The sequence below is a fragment of the Tamandua tetradactyla genome, chromosome 18 (genome assembly GCF_023851605.1).
Source record: "Tamandua tetradactyla isolate mTamTet1 chromosome 18, mTamTet1.pri, whole genome shotgun sequence".
Lineage (NCBI taxonomy): Eukaryota > Metazoa > Chordata > Mammalia > Pilosa > Myrmecophagidae > Tamandua > Tamandua tetradactyla.
The window spans coordinates 59,164,780-59,192,555 of NC_135344.1; the positions used below are offsets into that span (position 1 = coordinate 59,164,780).

The window sequence follows — 27,776 nt, forward strand, 5'->3', positions numbered from 1 at the left end:
ATGCTTAACACGGTGGCTGGGTGCACACGAGGCTTCAGTGACATCATCTATTCCTTGAACTATTCCAACTTGCAGCGATTAAGAACCCGAGCCTTTTTTTTTCTCTTGCAAACAGATTATACAAAGCTTTTTTATTTGTTAACTTTTTTTACTGTATAGTATGATGTATATACAAAGCAAAGAAATAAAAAAGCAATACTTTTCAAAACACTCTTCAACAAGTATTACAGGACAGATCCCAGAGTTTGTCGTGAACCACCAGACGATCCTCTCAGATTTTTCCTTCTAGCTGCTCCAGAATATGGGAGGCTAGAAGGACCTGTGCCTTTCTGAGCTTACTTGAGAAATCAGCCTTCACATATAATCATGTTTCTGTGAGAGAGGTTTTTTTTGGTCATTCTGGGTTCTCAACAGCTAAATTGCAAGTGAAGTTTGTGAATATATTCCGCCTTAGTAAAATTTGTTGGGATGAAAATGATTTGATTTTTTCCCCTTCATTTATTTTTATTCTCCTTTGTGTTATGGTCTCAGTCTTCGATCGTGGAAGTGGGAAGCATCTCAGAGAGCATATGGTGTGGTGGTTTTTGGAGGCTGTGCTGGAGGGCGATGGCGGCGCAGCAGAGGCACTACCAGAGAGCACAGCTTGGGTGCTCAAAGCAGAATAGAGCCTGCAGAGGGTCAGCGACTTGCCCAACCTTAGGTGGCTAGGAGGGGTTCAAGCCTGTGCAGCTAAATCCAGGTTTCCGTCTCCAAATTTCGTTGCTGAAGAGCAAACCCGATCAAATCACGCATTGCTTGAGTTAGGGAAAGTCAACTATTCAAGGAGATGGTTCACCCCGTCTAAACGGTGTTGTGGCCATCTCTACAAGCTCACTTCTCAATTTGTGCAAAAGGACACCAACTTTAGAAATGAGATAAACAGAAGATCAAGAATGTTGAAATAATCTCAGATTTTGCACAGAGTACCTGTCTTCTAGGATCTCAACAGAAAATTGCTGTCTGGTTTTTTTTGTAAAATTTTTGCTCGATGGAGGCCGTATGTTAGGAAATAAAAGATTCATCCATTTCTCTAGACACTCTAAATTTCAATCCTAAAGTTAATGTAGGCTGTCAGTTGCTACAACCTAATATATTTTCTTGATTTTCTGAGAAAATGGCCGTTCCTGAGTTGTAAGTTAGAGTTATAACCTTAATTTCTATTAAGGGGCATTTCTTAAAAAGTATCTTTATTGGTATTGTTGATTATTTTGCCCTCTAATACTTATTCCCCTATATATTACCCTGGATGAGAAAAATTAGAGCTAAGGGCAAAGAGGGAGTTTGTTTTCCCTAAAGAACTGACTTTTTTTTTTTCCTTGTGGACAATTAAAAGCTCATAATTGATTGTATTTCTCTTTCTGTTTTGGCCTTAAGAGAATTCAGAGCCAGAGAGGTGGCTCCTGGCAGTGCCCATGTCACCTCCATCACTTTTAGGCCTATCCCCAAAATGTGTCCAAAATTGTCCTGTATCTTCAGAGCCTCACTATTTGCAAATCACGGAATTACAGCATTCTCTTGTGAATTACTCGAAGGTGATTGTGCCCCAGAGTGCACAGATAATTCAGGTGATTATATGTTGAGATTTTCTGCAAGTAATAAGTACAATGTAAATAGTTGTTAAAATGATAGGAATACATTTTATGGTCCTATCAAAAAATGTATGCATTTTGATAATTAGTTGACATTGTTATAGATTACTTCTTTTAATTATAAGGATCCAAGTTAAAATATATGGCATATGGTATTGTGGGAACCTTCTTTCTTCATGTTAATGTAATTTAACATAACTATAAATATTTAGGCCAATTTTGGGTAAAAACATAAGAGTTAATCACGTTTTCTATTCGTGTGTTAACTCTAGAGTTACCAGACTGTCTCTTCTTCCTTTGGCCCATAACCGCCCTGTGAAATGGTGATTTTTCAAATTACTGAGAAGCTGTTCTGGCTGAGTGTGGTGGAGGGTGTACAGCTCCAACTAACTACTCCTCTTTCTTCTCTTTTCCCTCTGGTTGGTTAAAGAACAACTGCACAAAGTGGGGGTGATTCTTAAGGTTTGCATGGACTTAAGACATGATATAAAGTGTAATAAATTTATTTGTACTCTACTTCTACGTTATTATCATTATATACTTCAGATACCAAATGTTGATTTACTGTAATATTTTGAAGGATAATTATTTAGTACAAAATAATGTTATCTTATCTGCAAAGTTAACTTAGGAAAATGAAAGCAAAAACGTATCAGTCACTGCAGGTATTTAAAAATACTAGACAAGGAAATTAGTGTACTTGAGAAAAGTCAGGCCTTCCCTCAGATGTACATGGGAATTAATAAAGTAGACTATGTATTTATTCAAACAAAAAAATTAACTTCAGCAATAGAAAATAGGGCATTTGATATATTCTATAATAAAATTAATATTCTTTGATCTTCAGCCATAGTTATGAATATAAAGCTTCAATAAATATTTATGTCAAAGGAAAACTTTAAGAATATGATAGAAACATGGGAAAAATTTTACCACAAAATTAATAAAAGGGCTCACAGGTCGTCTAATTTTCTGTCATTTACAAGGCTCCTCTCTATAACTTCCTGCCAGCTTGATGGGTCCTTTTATGCCATATGTAAATACTGGACATTTAGGCAGTATTTATGGGCATTTAGGGCAGTGGTTAAGAGTATGGAATGAGAGTCAAGCAAACCTGGATTAAATACAAAATACAGGCCCTGTTACTTGCTAGCTGTGTGGTCCTTAGCCACTAAGTTTGTTTCCTCGTTGGCAGTGATCCCTACCTCATGGGATTGTGGGGTGGATTTTATGATAGTGCATATAAAGTATTTGGCATAGCATCTGGCATGTAGTAAACATGCATAGATGTTATGTCCTGCTGCTGCTGCTGTGACATATGAATCACCTCTTAAGGTCACCCATTCCACTATAGGAAAGCTAGACATCTTAGAAAATTAAACCATACATTAAGATGAAATTTCCTCTCTTGTTTTTTAATTCATAGTTCCAAGTCTGCATTCTGCAGAAAGGCTTGTTCTCTGTCTTGTGACAGTTTCTCGGGTATTTAGAGCCACTAGTAAATTCTTCTTTTCCTTAGGCCAGACACCTCCAAATTCCTTCAGCTGTTAGTACCGTCACATTTTCCAGACCCTACATTTTCTCATCTCCACTAATTCCTCTTAGGATTTTTATTTTCCCTTTTTTTTCTTAAAATATGTCTTTCAGAACTGAATCTGGTTCTCCACATGAAGTTTGAGTGAGGTCGTGTCCCTTCTCAGTTGAATTTCCATCCTGAGCAAGAGAGCCAGTTGCAACAATGGCTTTCAAAGCTCTGCTCCTCTACCTCTTGGGTCTTTCCTTTACATCTCACTTACCCTGCCTGCTTTGTTCCTAAGAACAGTGGCTCCTGCTGTTCCTTGAACACGTGAGTCCATTCCTACCTCAGAACTTTTGAAGCTGTTCCTCTGCTCCCCACCCCACACCCCACAGTGCTCTCAGGTCACACTCCCTCTCACCTTTATTGGCTCTTAGTCCAGTGGCACCTTCTCTGTGAATCCTCTGGCCATCCTGTTTAAGATTACAACCCCATTCACCAGTGTTCCCTATCCCCTTCCCAGCTTTGTTTTTGCCTTTTGATATTTTCTGCCATCACACATGCTAAATGTTTCCTTTATTTACCTTGTTTCTTTCCTCACAGTAGATCATAAATTCTGTGAGTGTAGGGTTTTTGTCTGTTTTATTCTCTGCCGATTCCCTGGGGCCTGGAATGCCAGGCTCGATGTGGGTAGTTGAATATTTGTTGCATAAAGAGTACAATGGGATGATTGACGCCCCTGACCTGGACATGATGCTGCTAACTGAGCTGAGATGTCATTCTGTGTTGCTTAGAGGTCATATAATGTTGGGCTTGGAAGGGGTATAGGAACACCAGTTCACAACCATTGATCAACTTTTTTATTCTTTTGAAAATATAAGAAAAAGCAATTTAAGCAAGCCTGAAGGAAAAGTAAGAAGCCATGTTCATTGTTTTAGGACTTAGGGGATTTTCAAGTCACTTTGGTTACTTAATAAATTAATATTTTATTTACATAGAATTTTATTTGCTCATAAAGTAATATATAATTTATGTAATATACAATTAAATGTAAGTTATGTAGAACAAGAATGTTTGCTATTTGAATATGCTTTAATAGAGCTTTCTAATTAACGAACTCAAGATACATGAGCTTCTCAACCTTTAGGGCGGCCAGAGCCTCTATACCAGTTGCTTGGTTTCTCTAGGGTGCCATCCAGAGATCATTTTTTGTGTGTGCCATGACTCACAGAACTTGGGAAACATGACTTTAAGATATTAAATGTTTTCTTCAGTTGGAGTTAAAACCTACTGAGTTTTGATTCCAGCATATTTTAGTTATTTTCCCCCCTAGTTTGAGAAACATGAAAACACCTGTCAAAGCAGAGCAAAACATCAAAATTCTATAAAAACAAAGCTATTGTAGTTCAAAATTCTATAAAAACAAAGCTATTGTAGTTCTGAACTTAACATTCAGCATATACAGAAAGCTGTTTTCAGAGACAGAGTTAATGGCATTAAAAAATGCCAGAGTTGAAAATCAGTATAGATGTAAGATGGAATAAAAAGAAAAGAACTGTTTGTTCATGCGACATGAATGGATGTAAAAGTGTTTTGCTGAGTGGAAGAAACCAGGTAAAAAGAATACATCATGTATGATTCCATATACTTGAAGTTTAAGAACAGACAAACCTAATCCATAGTTGTAGAAATCAGAGCCGTGGTTGCCTGGTGAGGGCGTGGGGGGAGTTGTGGTAACCAGCGCAAGAGGGTGGGGGCAGGGGTGGGGCCGAACACTCTGTGTCTTGGTAGAAGTACTGATTGCATTGGATATATATTTGTCAAAATTCATTGAACTTTACCATTAAAAGGGGCTCTATTGTATATAATAATCCTTTACAGTTCATTTTTTAAAAATGTAGCGTTGGTGTAGTGTTACCATATATGCCGCATATCTTAGTTATTTTTGTCAGCAGAACTACCAGCCCTTGAGTGACGTCTGAAAATAAGATTTGTTTAGGTTGTGATTAAACCTCTCTGGTTTTAACAATGATTGTTTACATCTTGAGGCGTAGCTCTAAAAAAGAAATTTATTTCCAGGATGCATAAAATATACAAGTCCATGATGAGTGGTTATATAAGACTAAGCTATTTTTAGATAGAAGCTTTGCAACCATGAGGAGACAGGAGGGTGCCTAATAGAACCTCCGGCTGGCTCCTATGCTGGACGGCCAAGGAAATCACGAGTACTGTACCGCCTGAGACTGCCCTGCAAACATCAGTTCCTAAATGAAAGTATTTAAAAATACCTTGGTTATAAAACTATGATATAAATATATATACACATATATGTGTGTGTGTGTATATATGGAAGATCTATAGAACCTGCAAACATCAGTTCCTAAATGGAAGTTTTTAAAAATACCTTGGTTATAAAACATGTGTGTGTGTGTATGGAAGATATGTAGAAGTAAACAGAAAGCTGTTTTCTGTAAAATATGCAGAAGAATATAAGAAATAGAACCCAGCAATCTCTGGCCAGATTTTAGTGTGTCTTATTCATATTGATGTACAGACATGCAAGTTATAGGGTACACTGCTGGTTAATATCCTGCATTGTTTTCAGTAAGATCAGAGCGAGTTTTTTCTTCGTAGTACATATTCTTTGAAAATACGTTTTAAACTATGTAAGATGTGTATTACTGATTTAACTCCCCAAATGATATGAGTGGTATTTTTACTATGCTCTTATTTTTGCTAAATATTATCATGTTTACAGCTTTGTTGAAGTGTAACTGGTCTTTCATAAGCTGCACATATTTAAAGTGTAATTTAATGAGTTTTCACTTGTGAAACAGTCACCACAGTGAAGATAATGTATACTTATGTTATTTGCAAAAGTTTCTTTCTGCCTTTCTAACACCTCCCACTATTCCTCCTCTACCACCCTCCAACCCCTCCCCCCCAGCCCCAGGCAACCTTTGGGCTGCTCCATCACTATAGATTAGAAGATATTTTGTAGAATTTTGTATAAACGGAAGTATATACTCTTTTTTTTTTTTTTGCCTGGCTTCATTAATGCAGCAAAATTATTTTGAGAGTCATCCATGGTTTATGTATCAACAATTCATTCCTTTTTGTTGCTGAGTAGAATCCTGTTGGAAGACTTTACAACAATCTATCTGCTCGCCTTTTTGATGGACATTTGGATTGTTCCCAGTTTTTAGCTATTAAAAACACAGCTTCTATGAATATTTTTGTACAGATCTTTGGCTAGACCAATTTTCTCATTTCTCTTATTTAAATAAGATGAGAATAGCCAGGTCATGAGATAAACACCTGTGTTTTTGTTTTGTTTTGTTTCTCTCTCATTTTCTAATGATAAATATACCACTTTTTGTTTCTCCATCCATCTGTTGATGACATTTGGGTTGTTTTCTCCTTCGACTATTGTGAACAGTGCTGCTCTGAACATTGGTGCACAAGTATTTGTTTGAACACCCGCTTTAAACTGTTTGGGGTATATACTAGGAGTGGAATTGCACGTTTAACTTTCTGAGGCATCGCCAAACTGTTCTCCACAGCAGCTGGGCCATGGTACGTTCTCACCAGCAACATATGAGGGTTTCCGCTTCTCTGCATCCTCGCCAACACAATTGTTGTCTAGTTTTTTATTTTTAATATTATGGAAATACCACTGGGTATGACTTGATAGCTCATTGTGGTTTTGATTTTTTCCTCCTTAATGCATAAAGATGTTGAGCATCTTTTCATGTGCTTGTTTATCATTTGTAAATCTTGAAGTATCTATTCAACTCCTTGTCCCATTTTTAATTTAGGTTGGTTATCTGTTTTGTTGTTCTGTTGTTCTTTATTCTAGATACAAGACCCTTATTGACTATAGCATTTACCCATGTTTTCTCCCATTCTGTAGATTGTCTTTTCACTTTCTGAATAGTTTAATTTAATGCATACGATGTTCTAATTTTGATGAAGTTCAATTTATATCTTTTTCTTTTTTCTTTTGTTGCTTGTACTTTTGGTGTCATTGCGTGTTTAACTTTATTACAAACTGTGGAATTAGTTTTCAAAGGATTGTGCCTTTTTACATTCCTGCCAGCAGTGTTTGAATATTCCAGTTCTCTATCCTCACCAATACTTGGTCTGGTCAGTCTTAATTTTAGCAATTCTGTATGATGTGTACTATATATATTGTTGTGGTTTTAATTTGAAATTCTCTTTACAATGGGCTACATTACAGTGCATAATAGTGTTGAGCATATTTTCATGTGTTTCTTTGCCATCCACATATCTTCTATGATGAAAGTGTCTGTCCAAGTCTTTTGGCCTTTTTAAAAACTGGGTTGTTTTCTTATTCTATTGCTGAGTTATAAGAGTTCTTTATATTTTCTAGATACAAACACTTTGTTGAATATAAATTTTGTAAAAATTCTCTCTCAGTATGTTGCTTGCTGTTTCATTTTCTGAATATGTTTTGAAGAGAAAAGTTCTCATTTGGTTAAATCCAGTTTTATAACTTTTTCTTTCATATTTCTTGTCTTTTATGTCCTAATTAAGAAATCTTTGCCAAACCCATGGTCACTAAAGTTTTTTCCTGTGTTTTCTTCCACAGGTTCTCTAGTTTTGGCTCTTAGGTTTGGATTTGTGATCCATTAAGAGTTAATTTTTGCATATATACATAATATTTTTTGTGTAGAGAAATTAAAAACCTAAATAAATAGGTATGTCCTGTATTGCTCAATATTAAGATGTAATTGATGTATAGAGTCAAAGTAATCCTAATCAAAATTCCAACAACAAAACTTTAGAACTTATACTACCTTATTTTTAACATTTATTATAAGACTACGGAAATCTAGGTATTGTGATATTGATAAAAGAATAAACACATAGATCAGTGGAACATATTAGAGAGTCTAAAAATATACCTACGTATACATGTTCACTTGATTCTTGATAAAGGTGTTAGGGTAGTTCATTGGAGAAAGGATTATGTTTTCTGGTTCTAATTGCTGTTGACTTTGTATATTGATCTTATACCCAGCAACCTCACTAAGCTTTTTTAGTAAATCGGGTTAACTATATATTCTTTGGCATTTCTACATAGACAGCCAGTTCTTTTAAATGTTACGGATTTGTTCTTTATTTCAGATTCTTATATATTTTTTTCTTCACTTAATGTGTTGTTAGGGCTTTGCAGTATAATGTTGACAAGAACTTGTGGTACTCATCCTTAATTTATTCCTTATTTTAAGGAAATGCTTGTAATATTTTACTATTAAATGAGATCTTTGCTCTAAGTTTTTTTGGTAGATTTTTTTTTTCAAGACACTTTATGTTAAAGATGTTTCAATTATACACAAACACATACATGTATATGTATATATCCATGAATAATTTTAATTTGTTAAACTTTTTCAATTGGTTTACTTTTATCAAATGTTTTCTCTGCATATATTGAAATGATCTTCTGATTTTCTACATTAATCTGTTAGAAATGTAGAAACCTATTAATCTATCAATGTAGCATTGTATTAATAGATCTTTCTCAAAGTTAAACTCACTTCACATTCCTTAAATACATATTCAAATGTAGTTGTGTTGCATTTCCTTTTTATACATAATTCAGTTTGCTAATATTTTACAATTTTTAAAATCTATATTGATTATTGAAGTTGGCCTGTAATTTTCTAAAACATGAACAATTGTTTTCTCATATCTTCGTCCATCTTGTCTTCGTGTCTTACAGCAATATTTTCTGACAAAGAAATGTATCTTAGGTTTTCATCATACTACTTTCTGTCTTCTACTTGAAAATTCTTTTTGTGATTGGGAAATATCTATTTCTCCAAATGATTTGTGGCTTCTTGTCTTTTCTATTAAGAAAATCCTTAGGATTTCAAAGCATTTGTTATTAAATTTAGTGAACACATTTTAAGCTCTGGGCTGGGTATTGCCTAACTTTAAATATCACTGAAAAAAAGTTTGAAACATTCATCTTTATCCTTTGGATAGGCCTCATATACTTGTTAGTTAGTTCATATTTCAAGGCATTATACATAAATATAGTGTCCTATATTATATATATACATTGATATTGCGTATGGTCATCTAGATTATTTGAATATGGAGAACTGGCTTATTGTCAACTGATTGTTTTTACTACAGTAGCTGATGAAGAGCTCACATTTGCATTAGATAGGGTTGCCATTTTCTGTTTGTTCACTTTGCTTGTATCATTAGTATTACCTTCAGTCTGGGGTTTCTTTGCAACAGTCTTTTTGCTATGAGTATTTTTTGTGAGCAACTAAAACTGGATAATATGGTCTGTAATCTTCATAAACAACTTCCTATGAACTGCAGTGCATACCCTGAAATCAGGTGCCTCTGTCAGGCACTGCCCTGAAGTTACTGTGCCTTCTCCACTGACTCTTGACCATGTGACACGGGGGCCAATGCAGGGCACTAGTGTCAATTTGTGTATATGTAACATATCTGTATGTATTGTTTCTGTCTAAAATATTAGACAAATTATATATGAAAGACTTTCTAATGTTGTTTTTCCCATATCTCATGGGTGCACAACACCCCACTTTGGCAACTGTAACTGAAGGCAATAAGGAACCATTGATGGTTGTACATAAGGAAGTGGCACTTGGTTTATATTCTTAGTACATGGGCTGGGCAGAAGTATGAAGTGTCTCTTTCTCCTGCTAGACTATAATCTCTTCAAGAATTAACCAATCTCTCATTCTACTTTATATCCCTGACACTCAGCATGCTATAGCAGTAAAAAAAATTTATTTTTTAACTAAACTGATTCTTTCATATCAGTAGTTTTTATCCTGGAACCACATCAGAATAATTGCTGGTGCTTTTAAGAAAAATTACATGTATTTGTCAGTATTAGCATTTACCAAATAAACCCAAACCAAATAACAGCAGGTTAATAAGTTAGAGGTTTATTTTTTCTTGCAGGCTGAGCCTGGTATGGCAACTTCGGGGTAGGGACTATTCCAAATACCACATTCAGTCAGGAAGAAGAACCAGAAAAAGGGGTGTACTCTTTAAGATCTTGTAAATTCTGCACAGTACTTATGTTCTTTTTTGGCCATATTCCAGTTGCAAGAGACTGAGAAATAGTCTTTTAGCTGGAGGGCAATATACCCAGCTTAAAAAAAAAATGAGATTCTTACTAAGAAGGGATGATATTAGGGGGCAATTGACAGTCTTTGTCACAAAGACTTGGTAACAAAGATGTGAGGATGCCTGGTTCATACTCCTAGAAGTCTTGATTCAATAGGCCTGGAGTAGAATTGGGCCTTCTAATTGAAAAAAAAAAAGACGAACTCTATAGCTGATCCTGGGATGTCCATCCTGACTGAGCACTTCTGCCCTCAGCCGGGTTTTGAACTGAGCAGAACCATCAGTGCTGGAATGCAAACCATTCTCTTGGGGGGCACAGATTCAGCAACGTTCCTACCTAATGAACTTGTCATTTTACAGGGATGTGATTCCGGACCAGAGATTTGAGGAAAAGTTTTGACAAATGCTTGACCTAGTTCACTAGTCTACTGACCCCTGTCAAAAAAAAAAAAGAGCAGGTGATGAGGCCCCCACGATCCCCGTGTATTTCTATGAATGTTGTTCCTTAGTTGTTGGACTAGAAAGGTTGTGAGATTTGAAGTTAAAAGTTCTTGTTTTAAGTTATTCCTCTGCCCACTTTTGGTAAGTTTCTTATAGTTTTTTAATCTTTGGTTTGTATATGTATACATATATACAAATGTCTTAGATATTGCCCATATACAAACGTGGGCATTCCTTTTTGGGTTGCTTTGTGAATTGAATTAACTAATCACATTGCATAAAAGCGTTTTTAAGCCAGAAAATGTTGTGTGTATACTTTATCATTAGTAGTAGGTATACAAATAGTACTATTGACAAAACCATGTCTATACAAATGCTCACGAAATGAAGTCCTCTTGGGTTAAATTTGTCTTCATACCAAAGTTAAAATTAATATTTTTAGAGATGTTTTTGCTCAGGACCTTACACTTAAATTAGATCTTTCTTGGTAAATTTTGAGACATTTAACTTGTTAAAGAGATTTATCGTGAAAAGTTATTTTGCATTGTCTCAGCACCCCTCCCCCGCCTCTCCTTGTTAATACACACCATAACGTTCATTCATTTGAAAATACTTATTCAGCACCTGACTTTCAGCATGTTCTAGACCCCATTCCAGGCACTGGGGATGCAAGAGTGAACACATATTTAATGAAGAGTAATTAGAAAAAAAAAAGACTTATTAAATTTTCAGAGACTATTGAATAGATTAATTTAGAATTTTACCATGTTTATATAGCCAATACTGATTTATTACATTTCACTGAAATGCATTTGCAATACATTTAATATTTACCATTATTGACAGCTTAACATTCTGTTCTGTAATTTACGTGATAATACATAAAAATCTTTTGAAATTTTTTTTGTATTATACTAACAATCCAGAATAATTTGGAAATTGCACATTGAAGTGCAAGTGCTTTTAGGACTATAATCCTGTAATCCAGGAATGTAAATTGTAATTATGGAAATTTTAAGTTATTTTTGAAATTCCTTAGGTGAGTGTTGTAATCAGTGTCAAGTGGTTCAACTTCTCAATTGAAGGAGCAAATTATTACAAGATTTTAGTTGTAACTATTATTGTAAATGCCAGAGCCATTGAGCAAAGCAGTGAAATAAATGTATATTTAATCCACTATTAGTAGTGTATTGTGGAAGTGAATAGTATTTTTATTTCAAAAGACCTGTTTCTCTTTCTGCTTTTTGTTTTTTTAAAGGAAACTTGAAAGCTGAACTTATTCATTGTGTTGTCTTTCACATGTAGCACTAGTCTCCCGTTGGTTTTAAATTTTTATGGGAAGTTATTTTTAAATCAGTCTGACAAAAATAAGTATCAGATAATCTGGACATTTGTTGATTCTTCCAAGTACCTTTGTCCCTTTGGTTTTTAAAACCCCCCATTTTTGTACTAAGCGTTTCTTGAGTGCCTGTTGTGTGTTGGGTTCTGTCTTAGATATCCTCAGTTTAAATGTCTTCAGACAAATTTTGGAAGTAATTGATTTAAGGGTCTGTTAACAGAAACTTCAGTTGAGGTCCCAGTGAAGTGATTTTGCTTTCAGCATGCCAGTGGGTCAGAACCCAAATTGGTCCTCATCTTCTCTGCCTGGTGGAGCAGGCAGGAAGAGCAGGGCGGAGGTGATTCTGAGTGGGATTTCCTTTTCTCTTGACTCGAGCCAAATTGCAGAAGATGGCAATGCTCATAAGAAAAGGCATTTTTTAATTGGTGCTAGGAGCTAGTCACAATCTGCTGTATGGGAAGAGAAAACGCTTGCACAGCTGTCCTGTGTTGGATTGACCAGTTAGTGTGACTGAGGCTTTCTGAGGCCTTAAAACTGATTTGTTTTTTAATCTCAGGGTGAACTTCTTTTATGCTGTATATAACATCAAGAGATTGAAGTCGTTTTCTTATATCAGGTGCTGTGATCTATAGGAAGATGACCTCTGTGCTCCTTATTTTCTTATATTATTTATATGCACTGAGAAAACAGAAGTATTTAGGAAAAAAACTTCATTGCACATGCCCACCTATCTCTGAGTCTCTGTACATACACTCTGCCTTTTCTCCTGCAACCAACAGTGACCGTTTGTGCTCTTCCCAAAGGACAGCCCTTACACTCGTGGATTAGACCCCAGTCCTTTTTGCAAACTCAAGAACATCATCCCATCGTTTCACCCCTTTCACTCCTACATCGTTAATTTTCTTCTCTCTATTGAACTTTCCCAATCAATGTAAAAACACGCTGGGTTTTGTGTCATAATAAAGCCTTATTGATGCCACCTCCCCCAATTTTCAGCCCCAATTTCGCTTTCCCATTTTAGCAAAGGTTCTTAAGAATGGTCTTGTTCTCTCCAAGTTTTCTTCTCTCATTCTCTTTTTTTTTAATGCTTTTTTTAAAATTGCAAAATACATATACAAAAACAATAAATTTTCAAGTACATTTTAACTAGTAGTTATAGATTTTAAAGTTTGGTGTGGATTACAGTTCCACGATTTTTCATTTTTTCTTCTAGCTGCTACCAGACTCTGGAAACCAAAAAAAATCAATATAATGATTTAGCAGCCATACCCCTCATTCTCTCGACTCACTCCAATCAGACGTTTGCTTCAAACATCCACTCAGCATTCCACTGAAACTGCCCTTGACAAGTTTGCCATTGAACTCCACATTACTAAATCTAGCAGCTGTTCCTTAGTTCTCATGTTATTTGATCATCGATATTTGACATAATCACTTTTTCTTCCTTCAAATTCTTTAGGCTTCCAGGATGCCACACACTCCTAGTTTTCCTCCACCTCTTTGTCCTCCCTTGTTCCTTTGCTGATTTCTTCTCATTTCTTTTTCTAGGGTTCACGCCTTCAATTTCTTCTCTTATTTCTCTCTTAGTGACCCTTTTTACTCTTATGGTTTAAAATATAATCTGTATGCAAATGACTCCCAGGTTCATGTTCACAGCTTGGACCGCTTCCCTGAACACCTGATTTGATAGCATCTCATACTCATCATATATCCACAGAGTTCCTGCTTGTCCCTGTTTCTCCTGCTTCTTCCCCATCTTTGGTGAGGGTCCTTCTGGTCACTCGGGCCAGAGCCATGGAGTCCCCCTTGATTCTACTTTTCTCTTATATTCCATCATCATTCCATCAGTAAATCATTCAGGCCTTCCTTGAGGGTCCATCCAGACTCTGACACTTCTCACCACCTCCCTTGTTGTCACCTTGGCCCATCTCCTGCCTGGCTTGTTATAGTAGCGTCCTATATGATCTTATACTCTGCCCTTGACCTGACCCACATTGGTCTGTCCTTCAGCATATCAGTCAGAGGAATTGGATTAAAATATAAATCAAATAATATTATTTCTCTGCTAGGAACCCTTCAGTGGCTTCCCATCTCAGAGTCAAAGCCCATGTTCTACAAGCTGTATGCAGTCCCCCTCCCCACCTACAACTCCAGGCACATCCGTACCTCGTCTGTGTTCCCTCCTGCTCAGATGACTCTGCCTTGACCAGGAGACACATTTATTTGTAAATAATTGTCTTTGTTCAGAGGAAGGAATACTAGGAAATTCATTACATTTGAAAAAGTGATGGTGGCATGGGGTGCCAAGAATGACATTAGATTCAGACAAAACCCCTGAAATTTAATGTGCTCAAAAGTGCTCTGTAAATCTGTAAAACAGTGCAAGCATATACTATTCTATCACAGGAATATATTTCCATTTTTGATCATGCCTTAAACATGGGATCAAAGGTTAATTTTCCTGGGCCCTGGAGGTAAGAGTGATTCAGCCTGGCGGTGGATTTGGACATAGCATCGGTTATTTGCATTCACAGGAGCCCTCCATCCTCCTCCACAGAAACCAGGTGGTCATCTGACGCCTGGCAGAAAAGCTCTCATCAGCTGTAATAGAAGAGCTTGTAACAGCTGTTTGGCAGCAGCAAGGAGTCACCCAGAATACTTACCTTTAAAAAGTTTTAAAATAAGATGCTTGTTACGCCTATAACCATGTCAATGCTGTTCCTTATTTGTGTAGATAAAGGTATATAAGTTTTTAATTAAGACTTAGTATTTCATTCTTATCCCCAAGAAAGGCAGGAACACATGTTTTTTCCCCCATTGAGTTGGTGTCTTGTATTCTTGGTTATCACAATACTCCTGACTTTGGAATTTTGAATTGGTAACTGTCATGAAAAAACACGATACATTCTGCGTGCTCTCAGCCACCTAGAAATGTATACTCAGTTGTGTATACACAAAAAGGACCTAGAAGGGTAGGTCAAACATATGTGATTCTGGATAACTTTTTGTGTCCTTTTTTTCTTGTGTTTTTGAGTTTTCAGTAAGGCACAATTAACTTAAAAGTTTGAAAAAAAAGTTATTTTTTAAAGTCTTAAAAGAGAGACTTAGTATTTCAGTCTCAAATTAGTACATTATTTCTTATTGAAGTCACACATTCAATAACAAAGAAGAAACGAGTAGGAATAATGCCGTTGAACTGACAAGAAGTGTGGCCAGGTAAAAGCTGCACCGGACTGATCAAGCCCAGAATTTCAGTTCTTATCATTGGAATATTGGACATAGTATTCCGTGAATAATAATAATTTCCTCCCCACTTAAATAGTGTTTCTCTGCCAGATTTAATTATTTTCTCTGCCTTATTTAACCTCCCTGAAATGTAGTTAAATATCATTTATAGAATGAGAGAGGAGATAAAACGTGTGTGAGCTAGCCAGCACATGACTGTTTTTAAAACTGTGAATTCTTTTGCTGGCATTTGTTCACTGTCAGTGTGAAGAATGCTTTGGAAGTGCTCACTGTGAATTTCACCTGCCAACATGAAATGAAGCAAAATGAAACTTTTTTCATATTGAAGTCATTTGAGGAGATTATTGGAAAGGCTTAAATGTGTTTTAGTCTTTAGGGCCTTCAGACATGGAGCAGTGAATTTATTTACTGTTAAGCATATGGTGGTTCAGTTCTTAAATTTTTCCCAATAAAAAGTCTTAACATTTATGCTTGCTTAATTGTATGTTGAGTTTTGTTGTGGAAAAGTAAATTGTGTATGTGAATTTGAAATATATAAGCCTTTTTCTAGAATAAGGCTAATGTAGAAATGTTCTAATGTAATTAAAAACATATGTGAGGGTCCACTAATTTTATGAAGGAAGTTCTTTAGTCCTTTCATACTAACTAGGATAATTATTAAATCTTGAAGATTTAAAAATCAATATGCATATGATGTCATGCATATATATACATATAATACTGATGAAGCAGAGTTCGTGAAATTAGAAATTGCAAAGGCAGAGAGGGTACTGTTTCTGTTTTAAGAACATAGTTTCTAAGCATATAAGTGGGAATGTGGAACAGAGGTCTGAAAGTAAGGTGGAGAGTTAATGAACTTGCATGCAGCATATTTTTGTATCAGTAGTTCTAATCTTTCATTGCAGGATTTCCCCTAGGTGTTTCTGAAATACCGATATTTCAGAGAATTTGTCTTCCATTGTTCAGTGATCCTTCTAACTAATCAAAAAGTATTCATGGTAGTTAAGTGTGTTCTTAGACACTTTGTGAAGCAACAAGAAAGATCTTTACGAGTTCAGTTTCTGTGAGGTATATCCACTCACTCATCAACATCACTTTACATTATGGGAAAAATTGCTGTTTTTTTTTTTTTTTAACAGTTTTATAGTAAGATATCTTCAGTGCAGAAAATCCTGTTATACATGGAACTAATAAAATATACTTAGATCAAATGAGAGACAAAAATAAGGCAAGAAACAACATAGTTAGAGCTCCTTCTCCCTCTTTCCTTCTGCTTCCAACCTCTTTCCTCCTTCCCTGAAGAACAAGTGAGCACAGATGTAGATGTTGCAGCATTGAAGTGATGCTGCTTTTAGGTGGATAAAATATAATTGGATTTTGAATAACATTTTTTTAAGAGGTCTGCATATTTTGGGGCCTTGATCATTTATTTTGCCACATTGCTGAAATCTGCTAGATGAATTTAGGAATTATAAATGTGTATTTGTTAAATTTGTTAAATTAGCTGATTCTTAAATTTAATGGTACAGTGTCAGCAATACATTTGCATTTTGATATTTGCAAAGCTTACAGGGATAAACTAAAGGGAGAGGGTGGACAGGAGTGAAAGAGTTATGATCTTCTTAACAGTGTTGTTTTGGGGAGTCAGCAAGTATTACAACGGTGCTGATAGATCTTTCCCATTCTAAGGAAGGATATTTGTACATTGTGCTCAATTTTATAGTCCCTATTTATAGATAAATTGCTTAACTCATCAAACAGGAAGAATGGGTTTTTTTTTTAATTGACTCCAGCCATAGTAAGAGCATTTCCTCCTCTATAGATTCAGTGTCTTTTTTTCATTTCATAAAAATTGTAAATTATGTAAGGATTTACATTTTCCCCTGCTTTTGCATGTTCCCTCTGCCCATTAGTGCTGTTTTTATTTCACAATCACAGCTCAAATAATAATGATCTGGTTGCTGTAATGATAACGACCAAGGTGCTGGAGGACTGGCACTATTCCCAAGACAATAAAGGCTTAACCTGTGTCTGCAGCAACTTAGCATTTTAATACAACTATATTATGTATATATATATGTCTATCTTAGAATTTGTATATCCACATAAGAGATACATGTCTTACATATTTGCATCTATGTGGTGTATGTTTATATATGTATCAAGGACTGGCTCTTGGAGTATTGGACCTAATGTGGCCGTAAGGTTCTCAGGGTCACAACACACTCTAGAGTTAGAACGAAAAAAGAAGAGATTCTTTGGTCTTTGGAGTCTGAGAGGAGGAGAATGTTAGACTGTCAGAAAGTGATGGGGCTAGATTCAGCAGGGTGAATAATTTGCACAAGCAGCTGGAGAGAGTTCTCCAGCTCCAGAGAGAGGTAGAAACTTTGACCTGGAGAGATCTTGGAGGTTTCCCACCCAGGGCTTTTCTGACAGTCCTGTGGACTCCTGGATTTGACCTGAAGGGAGGGGAAAGTCAGAGGTAGGACATCTGTTCCGTTCCAGCACCCAGCAGAGTTCTACCTCTTGAAACATCTGGTTTTTGTTTAATATTTCTTTATTGTGAAATATATATACAAAAAAGCAATAAATTTCAGTGTATATTTTAACAAGTAGTTATAGAAAAGATCTCAAAGTTTCATATGGGTTGCCATTCCTCAATTTCAGGTTTTTCTTTCTAGCTGCTCCAAGACACTGGAGACTAAAATGAAGTACCAGTATAGTAATTCAGCGGTCATACTTATTTGTTAAATCCTACATTCTCTGTTATAACTCTTCCTTCTCCTTTGATCTTTCTCCCAGTATCTAGGGATATTTGAGTTATGCCCATTCTCACTTTTTTTTTATATTGAAAAACGGTGTTGACAATATGGGATAAGGGAGATTGAACTGGTTGATATTCTTGAAGAGACTGGCACCTCTGGGTTTTCAGGTCTTATTTGGCCTAGGAACCATGAGAAGGTTTTAGGTTTCTGAAAAGTAAACTTAATGCATGCAACTTTTGTAGGACCTCAGATAGAGTCCTGGGAGTTCTTTAGAATTAACAGAAATGATGAAACATCTGTTTTGTACGTTGGGATTATATTTGAAAATTAGATTCTGCTGCTAAAGTTAAAAAAAAGAAAGTAAGTTTGAAGAGCACTAAATCAAAGACTACTGTGAGATTAGATGATAGTACAATTCTTTCATTTTTATAGATGAGGAAACTGAACAGCCAGAGTCTTTTCTGAGACTATACAATTATGATGTTAGATCCCAACTTTTCTGATTCCTGTCTGCAGTACTGCATTGGCTGGAAAAACTGGGGAGATTACAGAGTAGTTGTGATTTCTGGAGTTCTGATTCAATGGTGAAACTGTCCATACCAAATCCAGTACCTGCTATTTTATATGAGGATTAAGTTCCTTAAATTTCAGAGGGCTTTAGTCAACTGCAAAGGTTCAAATGCTGTTCAACCAGGTAGAAAGGTTACAGTTTATCTTCAAGGGCGAAGAATCAAACCAGGCTTTGCCTTTTATATAATTTATCTTTTATTTTTTTAAATATATGGAATTTAAGGTAAAATGTGAAATTGAAACAATGATAACATATATGGTGATTACGTATGTTATAATGTAAACAAGAACCATGTTTCCTTTCATTTGGCTTTCAAACTATGCTGGCAGTAAACCGGTCAATTGTTATCTCATGGTGTAATGTAATGTGCTATACACACGTGAATGTTTAGAATAGTTTTAATTCTTTGTTTAAAAGCTTGCTGACACTGGCATCTTAATTTCCTTATTAATGGTGAGAGAGATTCCTACTTTTACAATGTTTTATATGCTTTCTGAATCGGCCCATGTTATTATACTAGGATCCTGAACACATGAGCTGGATTTGTTTGCTAGCTCTAGAGCTGTCTTCAGGAAAGCCCCCTTGGCCTTCCTCCACAAGCGTATAACAGGACTGTTTCTATTTCTGGTGTTGGAATTGAACAGGATCAAAAGCAAGTATTTTTCACATCCTTCTGAGTAGGCCATCTATCCCTCTGAAGTCTTTTTTGTATATCTGTTTTCTTCTAGGTGAGGAATTTTAAATTGGAACAAGAGCAAGAAAAAAACAAAATTTTGTCAGAAGCGCTGGAGGCCCTGGCCACTGAGCACCATGAGTTAGAGCAGTCCCTGGTTGCAGGGTCGCCGCCTCTCAGCACCCTTAGTGAGGAGCAGTTCTATGACGCACTGTCAGGTAATTCGAGAATCCTTCCATTTGTGTTGTTTGTGATGCAGAGCAGCCCCTCAGCGTGAGTTTCCTGGGATGAACAGACAGAAATGTATCAATATAACTCCCAAATGACCTATTTTTTGTGTCGTATTATTAAGGCAGGAGCCTAGAAGTTTGGGCATGAAAGCCATCTCTGAGTCTGCCCATCTTGAAGGCTTATGCTATGCATAAATCTCATTTCTGCTTTTATCCAGTGACCACTTATTACATACCTCCTGAAGCCAGCTGCTATTTCATGTTCTAGAGATAGATAGGTGGACAACTTTTACCCTCAAGGAGATTCAGCTCCAGGATACAGTACAGTTGGTTGCAGTACTGGATGCCAAGGTTCAGAGTGGAGGTTACACCACAATGTGGTCAGAGCAGAGAAAAGGAAATGCTTACGTTTGTCTTCGAAACATTACCCAGAACAGTGTAGCATCATGGCAAGGAGTTTGGCTTCCAGAGCCAGGCTGCCAAACTGGAGTCCTGCCCTATGGAGCCTGTGTGTGACCCTGGACAAGTCCCATGGTCTCCCTGGTTCTCAGTTTCTGTGTAGTTAAAGTGGGGATAGTTATAGTTTCCATCTCAACAGGTTTAAATAGTGACTAGAATAGTTACTGGTGACCATGTTACCCCTACTAAAGGGGAAGTAAATGTGGAGAGGTGAGGATGACATCTAAGAGAAGGTGCTGCTAAGTAGTTTTGACCTTTTAGGAATTTGCTTTTGGAGTTTTTGAGACCGTTGTGGGCGGAAAGGGAGGAGTGAGGGTGTGTGGAGGGAGTGGTTGGAGATGGTTGAGATTGAGAAAAATGGATTCTTTTACAGGAGGAAATTAAATTCTTCTGTAATAGGTAAATGTGTACAGTTATTGGGTTTCACAAAACTTGACCTGTGGAGGCAGAACGTTGGTGGATATGAAGAGAAGTCTCAATTAACGCCATTCCCTCCACACTTGCTCTGGTATCTAGCGCCTTGGACTTTAGTCCTCCTCTCACCTCTGTTTTCAATACCACATCATTTAAAATACTAACTTAAAATTCCTGTATTCGTTTTCTATTGCTGCTATAAATCATTACCATAAACTTAGTGGTTTAATAAATAAAGTTTTATTTTCTTACAGTTTTGAAGGTCAGAAGTCCTAAAATCAAGGTGTCATCAGGGCTGTGTTTATTCTGGAGGCTCTGAGAGAGTCTCCGTTTCCTCTTGCCTCTTTAGTTTCCGGAAGCTGCCTGCATTCTTTGGATTGTGGCACCATCAAAGCCAGCAGTGTAACTTCTTTTAGTCTCTCTCTCACTCTCATTCTGTCCCTCACTCTCCTGCTTCCCTTTTATAAGGGCTCTTGTGATTACATTGGGCCCACCTGGATGATCCATGATAATCCCTCCTCTCCAGATCCTTACCTTGTATCGTTTTTGTGAAGTCTCTTTGCCGTGTAAGGTAACATTTGTGCGTTCCCGAGGTTAGGATATGGACATCTTTGGGGAGTCATTTATTCTGGCTACTGCAGTTCCCAGGTTGATCTCTCCAGTCCAGGCCTCTTATTAGAGAATTATACATTCAACTGTCATCTTGATGTGTAAAAAAATGAGTTCTTGATCTTTTTCCCAAATCCTGTTCTTTTTGGGGTTTCCCCTTTGAGTACCTGGTACCTCTTCGACCTCCTGAAGCGAGAAACCTGAGTTATTCATGCCAGTCTTCTCATTCAGATCATACCTTGACTCTATCCATGCCCTTTAGGTAGTGTAGGGGTTAAAAATGTAGGCATGGGGCAGGAAGGCTACTGATGCATGATGTCAAACCACTTCCCTTACTCTCTTGCTCTTGGGAAAGCTACATTTCTTCTTTTACATATGGGCCACAGGGTGATCGTCAAAGAGAAACTTGAAACATTGCCTGGCACTCCAGAGGGTTGTAAAATCTTCCTCTCTTGGGCATCTCGTTGTTGCACCCATCTCATCTCTGCCACCCTCACATCCTTGGCAGCAGTCTCTTAACTGATGATCTCTGTGCTTCCAGCCTTGCCCTCCTGAAATTCATTCTGTGTACACCATCCTCAGTGATATTTTTAGACAATCAAATCATTGCATCCTGCTTCCTAAAATCCTTCAGTGACTTCTCTGTACACCTAGAATAAAATGTAAACTTCTTAATGATCCACGAGACCCTCGCATGACCAAGCTCTGCCTTCTTCAAACTCATCTTGTCCTGTTGTTCCCTCCACTCACTGCTTCTCACCACTGAACCTGCCTCCAGTTCCTTTCATGAAGCGGTGACATCAGGCAGATGGACATGGCACTTACGAGACCAAGAAATATTGTAAAAACTGTTGTAAAGCTTATTTTTAATTGCCAAATCAGAATAATGTATTAATTCAAGCCTATCCCTAATACTAAAATTTGATAAAAGATTTTAAAAGATACTTAACTTAAAGTAGTTTTAAATTATATTCACTAAATGCTTAATCATTTTTAATAAATGCTTATAGTGTGTTATTTCCTTTTAAATAAAAGAATAATTTTATTTTTTAAATCTAAAGTCCATGTGACTTCCTGTTTCCCTGTATCATGTCCCTTTAAACTTTTTCATATAATCAGGATCAGTGAAAATCCTAATACATGAGACAAAACCTTTATGAAGGGCTAACAGTGTAGTAGAATAATTTTTCTGATCCTGTGGGATCTCTTGAGAAAATTATTTTTCCAATTATGCTCAATGACTAAACATTTCATATAGTTCCATAAAGCAAACTAATTTCTTTGTCATACTTTGGTTGAATTCCATTATGCAAAGTTATTTTAAAGGAGGTAAATCTAATGAAGCATGGCATTTTATCATTTGTGTGTGTATGTTTAAAGAATGAAGTGGCTATTGTCAGTACAATTTTGGCAACAGCTTTAAGTGGACATTTCCTGGGAAAAGGGCCGAACATTCATGCATATTGAAGCAAAAAGATTTAATAAGAAACTGAAGGCTAACTAGTTCTTGTGAAAAACTTCATTCTGCAAGCAAATAAAGTGGCAGAAATCTGTGGAAGGGACCAATTTCTGCCCTCTCACTTGTACTTATCCTTTATGCTACCCTCTTCTAAGCCCTCACCTACCTCTCAGATAGCTCCTCTCTTGAGTAGTCGCTCCGGACTCCCTCGAGCAGACTTATTTGCTTATTCCTCTTTGCTTTCTCTGTTTACACCTATTTTATAGCTCTTACAGGGCTATTTGCTTTTTCTATGGTAGAGGTCCTGTATCTATTTATATCCCTGAGGTACTTAGTATTCAGTAATATGTTTTCCACATCTTTGTTGAACACAGGTTGTTGAATACATGTCACTGATATTTCTGTCCTCCCTCAGAATATATTGGTATTCAGTGCAGAGCGCAAAGGAATCAGGAATACTTACTGATTTCTTACAGTTCCTATATACCACTTTAAATTTGGTGAAGAGAAGAGATGGGTGACAAAGGAAGAATTGGGGATTAGATGATATTGAAAGCTAGATTTGCTGTCAAGGAATTTATGATCAAGTTGGAGCTATGGGACCTGATCTCAGAGGGGAGAGACAATGAAAACGTAGCTAAGGAGTAGGGGGAGAGAAAAATAAACATACGTAACTGTTGAATTTCTAGAAATATTCTAAGGAATTATTTTTGAAATATTTATTAGTTAAATAATTTCATGGTTTTTATTTTTTTAGCTCTAGTCTGCAATAGTTTCATAAAAATTACTACCCTTTGAATATTGTGATTTAAGTATGCAGTTTTTTTTCCACAGTTCATTTTGTTTTTTAGAAACATGTTGAGATTAGTTGCTCAGAAAAGGCTTTAGGTTTCCTTCATTGTGCTATTTTGGTTGAAATGTGCATGAATAATGCATAAAATCTAATACTGTAGACTGGCAAAACCAATAGATAGTTATGTCATGAAATTGAAGCCAATTTTAGCATTTCTCAGTAGATATAAGTGCAGGGACCTGCTCAGGTCTTTTAAATAAAATATTTCAAAACAGAGTGGTAATAGAACTACTTGGTTTTTGTCTAGAGGAGAGGAATATGGGAACAGTTATGATCTATGTCAAAAAATGTTTATCCAACAAAACATATCAGCTAATAGGTGAGAAAAAGAAATAACGTTTAGGTTGGCATTTTATCTATATAGTATATAGGATTTGACGAAGGTTGTCAGTGTCGTTAGTGAGAGCCCAGAAGTGCACCATTTAGTAAAGCTGTCTTATGTTCCCTGTCCTGGGATTCTCTCCGTCTGCAGGTGATTTTTGAAATACCCTTATCTTTCTCATCTGTGCCTATTCTGTGTGTCCTTCCTATAGTCTGGACCCACCTGGTACCTGTGACATTCCGCCTTCCTCCATTTAGTCCCTCTTGGAGATCTATCACCAAGCGTGGGGACCTCACCCCAACAAAATTGTAAGTGTTGTTAGGTTTTCATTAAGACTTCCTGTAGCACGGCTGGAGGTGACCGGTGATTCTAACCACCTGTGGCTGCCACTTACACCCGGGGTGTAACAAGGTTTTTACTTCTGTACAGCAGAGAAGCTTTGTTAATAGAATCCTAACATTTTGAGAAAAATAGTCACGCTTCTTTGTTAGCCCTTTTATTTGACAATTATATATTGCCTTATGACCTTTTATCTTGTTATATAACTTTTTGTGTGTTTCTTCCTTATCTCCTCAATCATACTCTGTATTTTAAGGTCAGAAACCTTGTTGTATTAACTTTTGTGTTCTCTCTATTGCCCAGCACAAAGCAATTCCTTCACTTTTCAGCTGAGAGAGGCCTTCATTCTTTCATTTGTTACTCAAAATTTTTTTTTTATTGGAGAAGTTGTGAACAATCATGTATAAAATACAGTATTAAAAATATGAAATGCTTCACACATTTGCATGTCATCCTTGCACGAGGCCACGCTAATCATGTGTGTATTGTTTCAGTGTTGGTATATAGGCCACCGAAGTGAGCCCTGCTTTTTTTTTTTTTAGATAACACCTTTCACATGATCTGCATTGGTTTGTTGATCTCCATAACTAAAGTTGTAAGCGCCTCAGTGGGGGAGCTTGGTTCACTAATGTTTGCCCAGCCCGTATCACAGTACTCAATAAAGGAGGTGCCCAACAAATATTTGTCGAATGAGTAAATGAATAAATGCCACCAAATGGTATAGAAGCAGTGCTGTGGAACCTCAAAGGAGAGCCAGCCGTCTGCCTGAGAGTTGGGGAAAGCGTCCAAAATCGGTAATGACATTTGATAGGTGTTTGAAGGGATACTGAGAATTCTCCAGATGTACGACAGGGGAGAATATTCTTTGTGGAGGAAAACAGCCCATGCCAATGTAGAGGAAAGTAGTTTTCAAAACCATATGAAACAGAAGGGTGCAAGGGTAGTTCAGTGGTAGATTCTCACCTGGTATGCGCAAGACCCGGGTTCAACTCCCGGCCCATGCACTTCCCTAAAACAAACAAGCAAAACAAACAAAATAAAAATTCAACAAATGTTGCTGCAGTAACGGGATACTCCATGGAAAAATAATGAAATGTGACCCTCCCATGTAGAATACAAAAAAAAAAAAAAAAAAAACCCAATTGAAAAAAAAACAAAACATATGAAGCAGCAGGGGTGAGTGTTTTGGGATGCTGTGGGGTAATAACAAGAGATAGAGCCAGGATTGTAGGTAAGGAACTGCTTGCTGTGAGCTTCGTTTTAGATTCTGCTGAAGAATTTGAATTTTATATAGGTGGTGGCAGGGCGCCAACAGATAATTAAGTATGTGCAGTGCGGTAAGATTACTGTTTAGAAAGATTCTTTCAGTAAACATTTGCAAAATTCTTATAACGTGCTTGCATTATGTGATGAATTGGGAAAGAAAATAAGTCATGATCTCTAACCTGGAGGGGTTAATGTTCTAGTAGAATATTTTTGGTTTAGGAGTAAAGATTGGTTAAAGGTCATAATGTCCTGAATGTGAGATAAGTAGATCTTGAATAAAAGCAATTTTAATGGGGGTGGAAAGATATCTAAAGATACATTTTTTTTTAATGCTGTGTGGTGGGGGTCATATTTCCTTCTTTTCCACGTGACTATCCCATTACTACAGCACCATTTGTTGAATAATAATCATGTTATTATTATATATATATTAATATATAAATAATTGCCCAGCCCATAGCACAGTACTCAATAAAGGAGGTGCCCAACAAATATTTAATGAATGAGTAAATGAATAAATACCACCAAATGGTATAGAAGCAGTGCTGTGAATTCTACCACTGAACTACCCTTGCATCCCTTCTGCTTCATATGTTTTTGAAATAATTATTATATACATATATATAATATATGACCCCCACCACACAGCATATATATATATACTTGGAGTGTATAGGCTGGAAATTGAACCCAGGTCTCCTGTATGGCAGGTGAGAATTCTACCATTGAGGAGACTTCCGGGTCAAGATGGCGGCTTAACAACCTGCGTGTTTTAGTTTGTCCTCCAGAACAACTACTAAATAACCAGAAACAGTACAGAACAGCTCCTGGGGCCACGTCAGTGACCAGACACACAACGTACCCCAGTCTGGACCAGCTGGACTGGCTGCGAGCACCCCCCCGAACCCTAAAGGTCCAGATAAAGTTGAATGGAATGTCAAAGAACAGATAGACAACAAATTCATCCAGGAAGAAAACCCTAGACAAAAGAAGTGAAAGCAATCTCCAGAATAAACTAATTAAGGTAATTAAATGCCTAGACACCAGCAAAAAATAACAAATCACACTAGGAAAATTGAAGATATGGCCCAATCAAAGGAACAAACCAACAATTCAAATGACATACAGGAGCTGAAACAATTAATTCAGAATGTACGAACAGACATGGAAAACTTCCTCAAAAACCAAATCAATGAATTGAGGGAGGATATAAAGAAGGCAAGGAAAGAACAAAAAGAAGAAACTGAAAGTCTGAAAAAACAAATCACAGAACTTATGGGAATGAAAGACACAGTAGAAGAGATGAAAAAAACAATGGAAACCTACAATGGTAGATTTCAAGAGACAGAACATAGGATTTCGAAACTGGAGGACAGAACATCTGAAATCCGACAAGAAACAGAAACTATAGGGAAAAAAATGGAAAAATATGAGCAGGGACTCAGGGAATTGAAAGACAATATGAAGCGCACGAATATACGTGTTGTGGGTGTCCCAGAAGGAGAAGAGAAGGGAAAAGGAGGAGAAAAACTAATGGAGGAAATTATCACTGAAAATTTCCCAACTCTTGTGAAAGACTTAAAATTACAGATCCAAGAAGTGCAGCATACCCCAAAGAGAATAGATCCAAATAGACATACTCCAAGACATTTAATAATCAGAATGTCAGAGGTCAAAGAGAAAGAGAGGATCTTGAAAGCAGCAAGAGAAAAACAATCCATCACATACAAGGGAAGCCCAATAAGACTATGCGCAGATCTCTCAGCAGAAACGATGGAGGCTAAAAGACAGTGGGATAATATATTTAAATTATTAAAAGAGAGAATTCTACCATTGAGCTAGCCATGTAGTCCCGCCCCATGGAGATACATTTTTGAGCTTAAGTTGTCTCAACTTGAGGACCAGTTGGTCATGGAGGAGGATAATATCCTTGGGGTTCCCTTCTCTTTACTGAAAATGTTCGCATCGGCCTGAAGCTTTTGTTTCTCTGTGATGGAAACCAGCCATGTCTTTCTGTTGTGCCTCCTTTCTCCCTTGTTGGGGTAAATGGCACCATTTACAGACCCTGTGACAACTACAGATGTGGATGTCATCTCCTACTCCCTTACCTTGGACCCCCACTACCCCCCCACCCCCCATATTGAGGCATCTAGTCTTTTCTTTACCTTTTTCCTCCTGTCTTTTCTCTTATCCCCTCTATTCACTGCCCGGCCCCCTGCCCCGCCCCCTTTGGACCTTGCAGGCTATTGGGATAGGCTTCCTGGTCATTATCCCTCACCCACCACCCTCCCACATGCATGTTGTCTGCTGAGGGAAGCTGAAAAAGGCCCCCCAGGGTGCGTCCACACCCTGGTCCCTGGAATCTAAATGTGATGTCATGTAGAAAATAGATGTGTGCACATGGATTCAGTTCAGGATCTTGAGGTGAGGAGACCATCCTGGGGTCATCCGGTGGGCCCATATGCCTTCACCAGTATCCTTAACGGGCCGTGGGTGGGAG

The 27,776-nt window shown here is 37.1% G+C and overlaps 1 protein-coding gene and 1 non-coding gene across 14 annotated transcripts in view; one reads left to right on the forward strand and one right to left on the reverse strand.

The window, feature by feature from the left end:
* The window catches only part of OSBPL1A (oxysterol binding protein like 1A), a 264,203-nt gene that overhangs the window by 147,555 nt on the left and 88,872 nt on the right, over nucleotides 1–27,776 (forward strand). For 10 of the 13 annotated variants that reach the window (XM_077135758.1, XM_077135756.1, XM_077135759.1 and 7 more), the window contains one exon: nucleotides 19,381–19,543. The exons of 2 other annotated variants lie outside the window; for them this stretch is intronic. In XM_077135758.1, the coding sequence (XP_076991873.1) occupies nucleotides 19,381–19,543 (163 nt within the window). Of the gene's footprint in view, nucleotides 1–19,380; nucleotides 19,544–23,884; nucleotides 23,980–27,776 lie in introns of those variants that run through there. One more of the 13 variants, XM_077135767.1, reaches the window with a different exon arrangement.
* Nucleotides 24,429–24,534, reverse strand: LOC143662828 (U6 spliceosomal RNA). Its single transcript, XR_013165601.1, has one exon. It is a non-coding gene; the product is annotated as a U6 spliceosomal RNA (small nuclear RNA).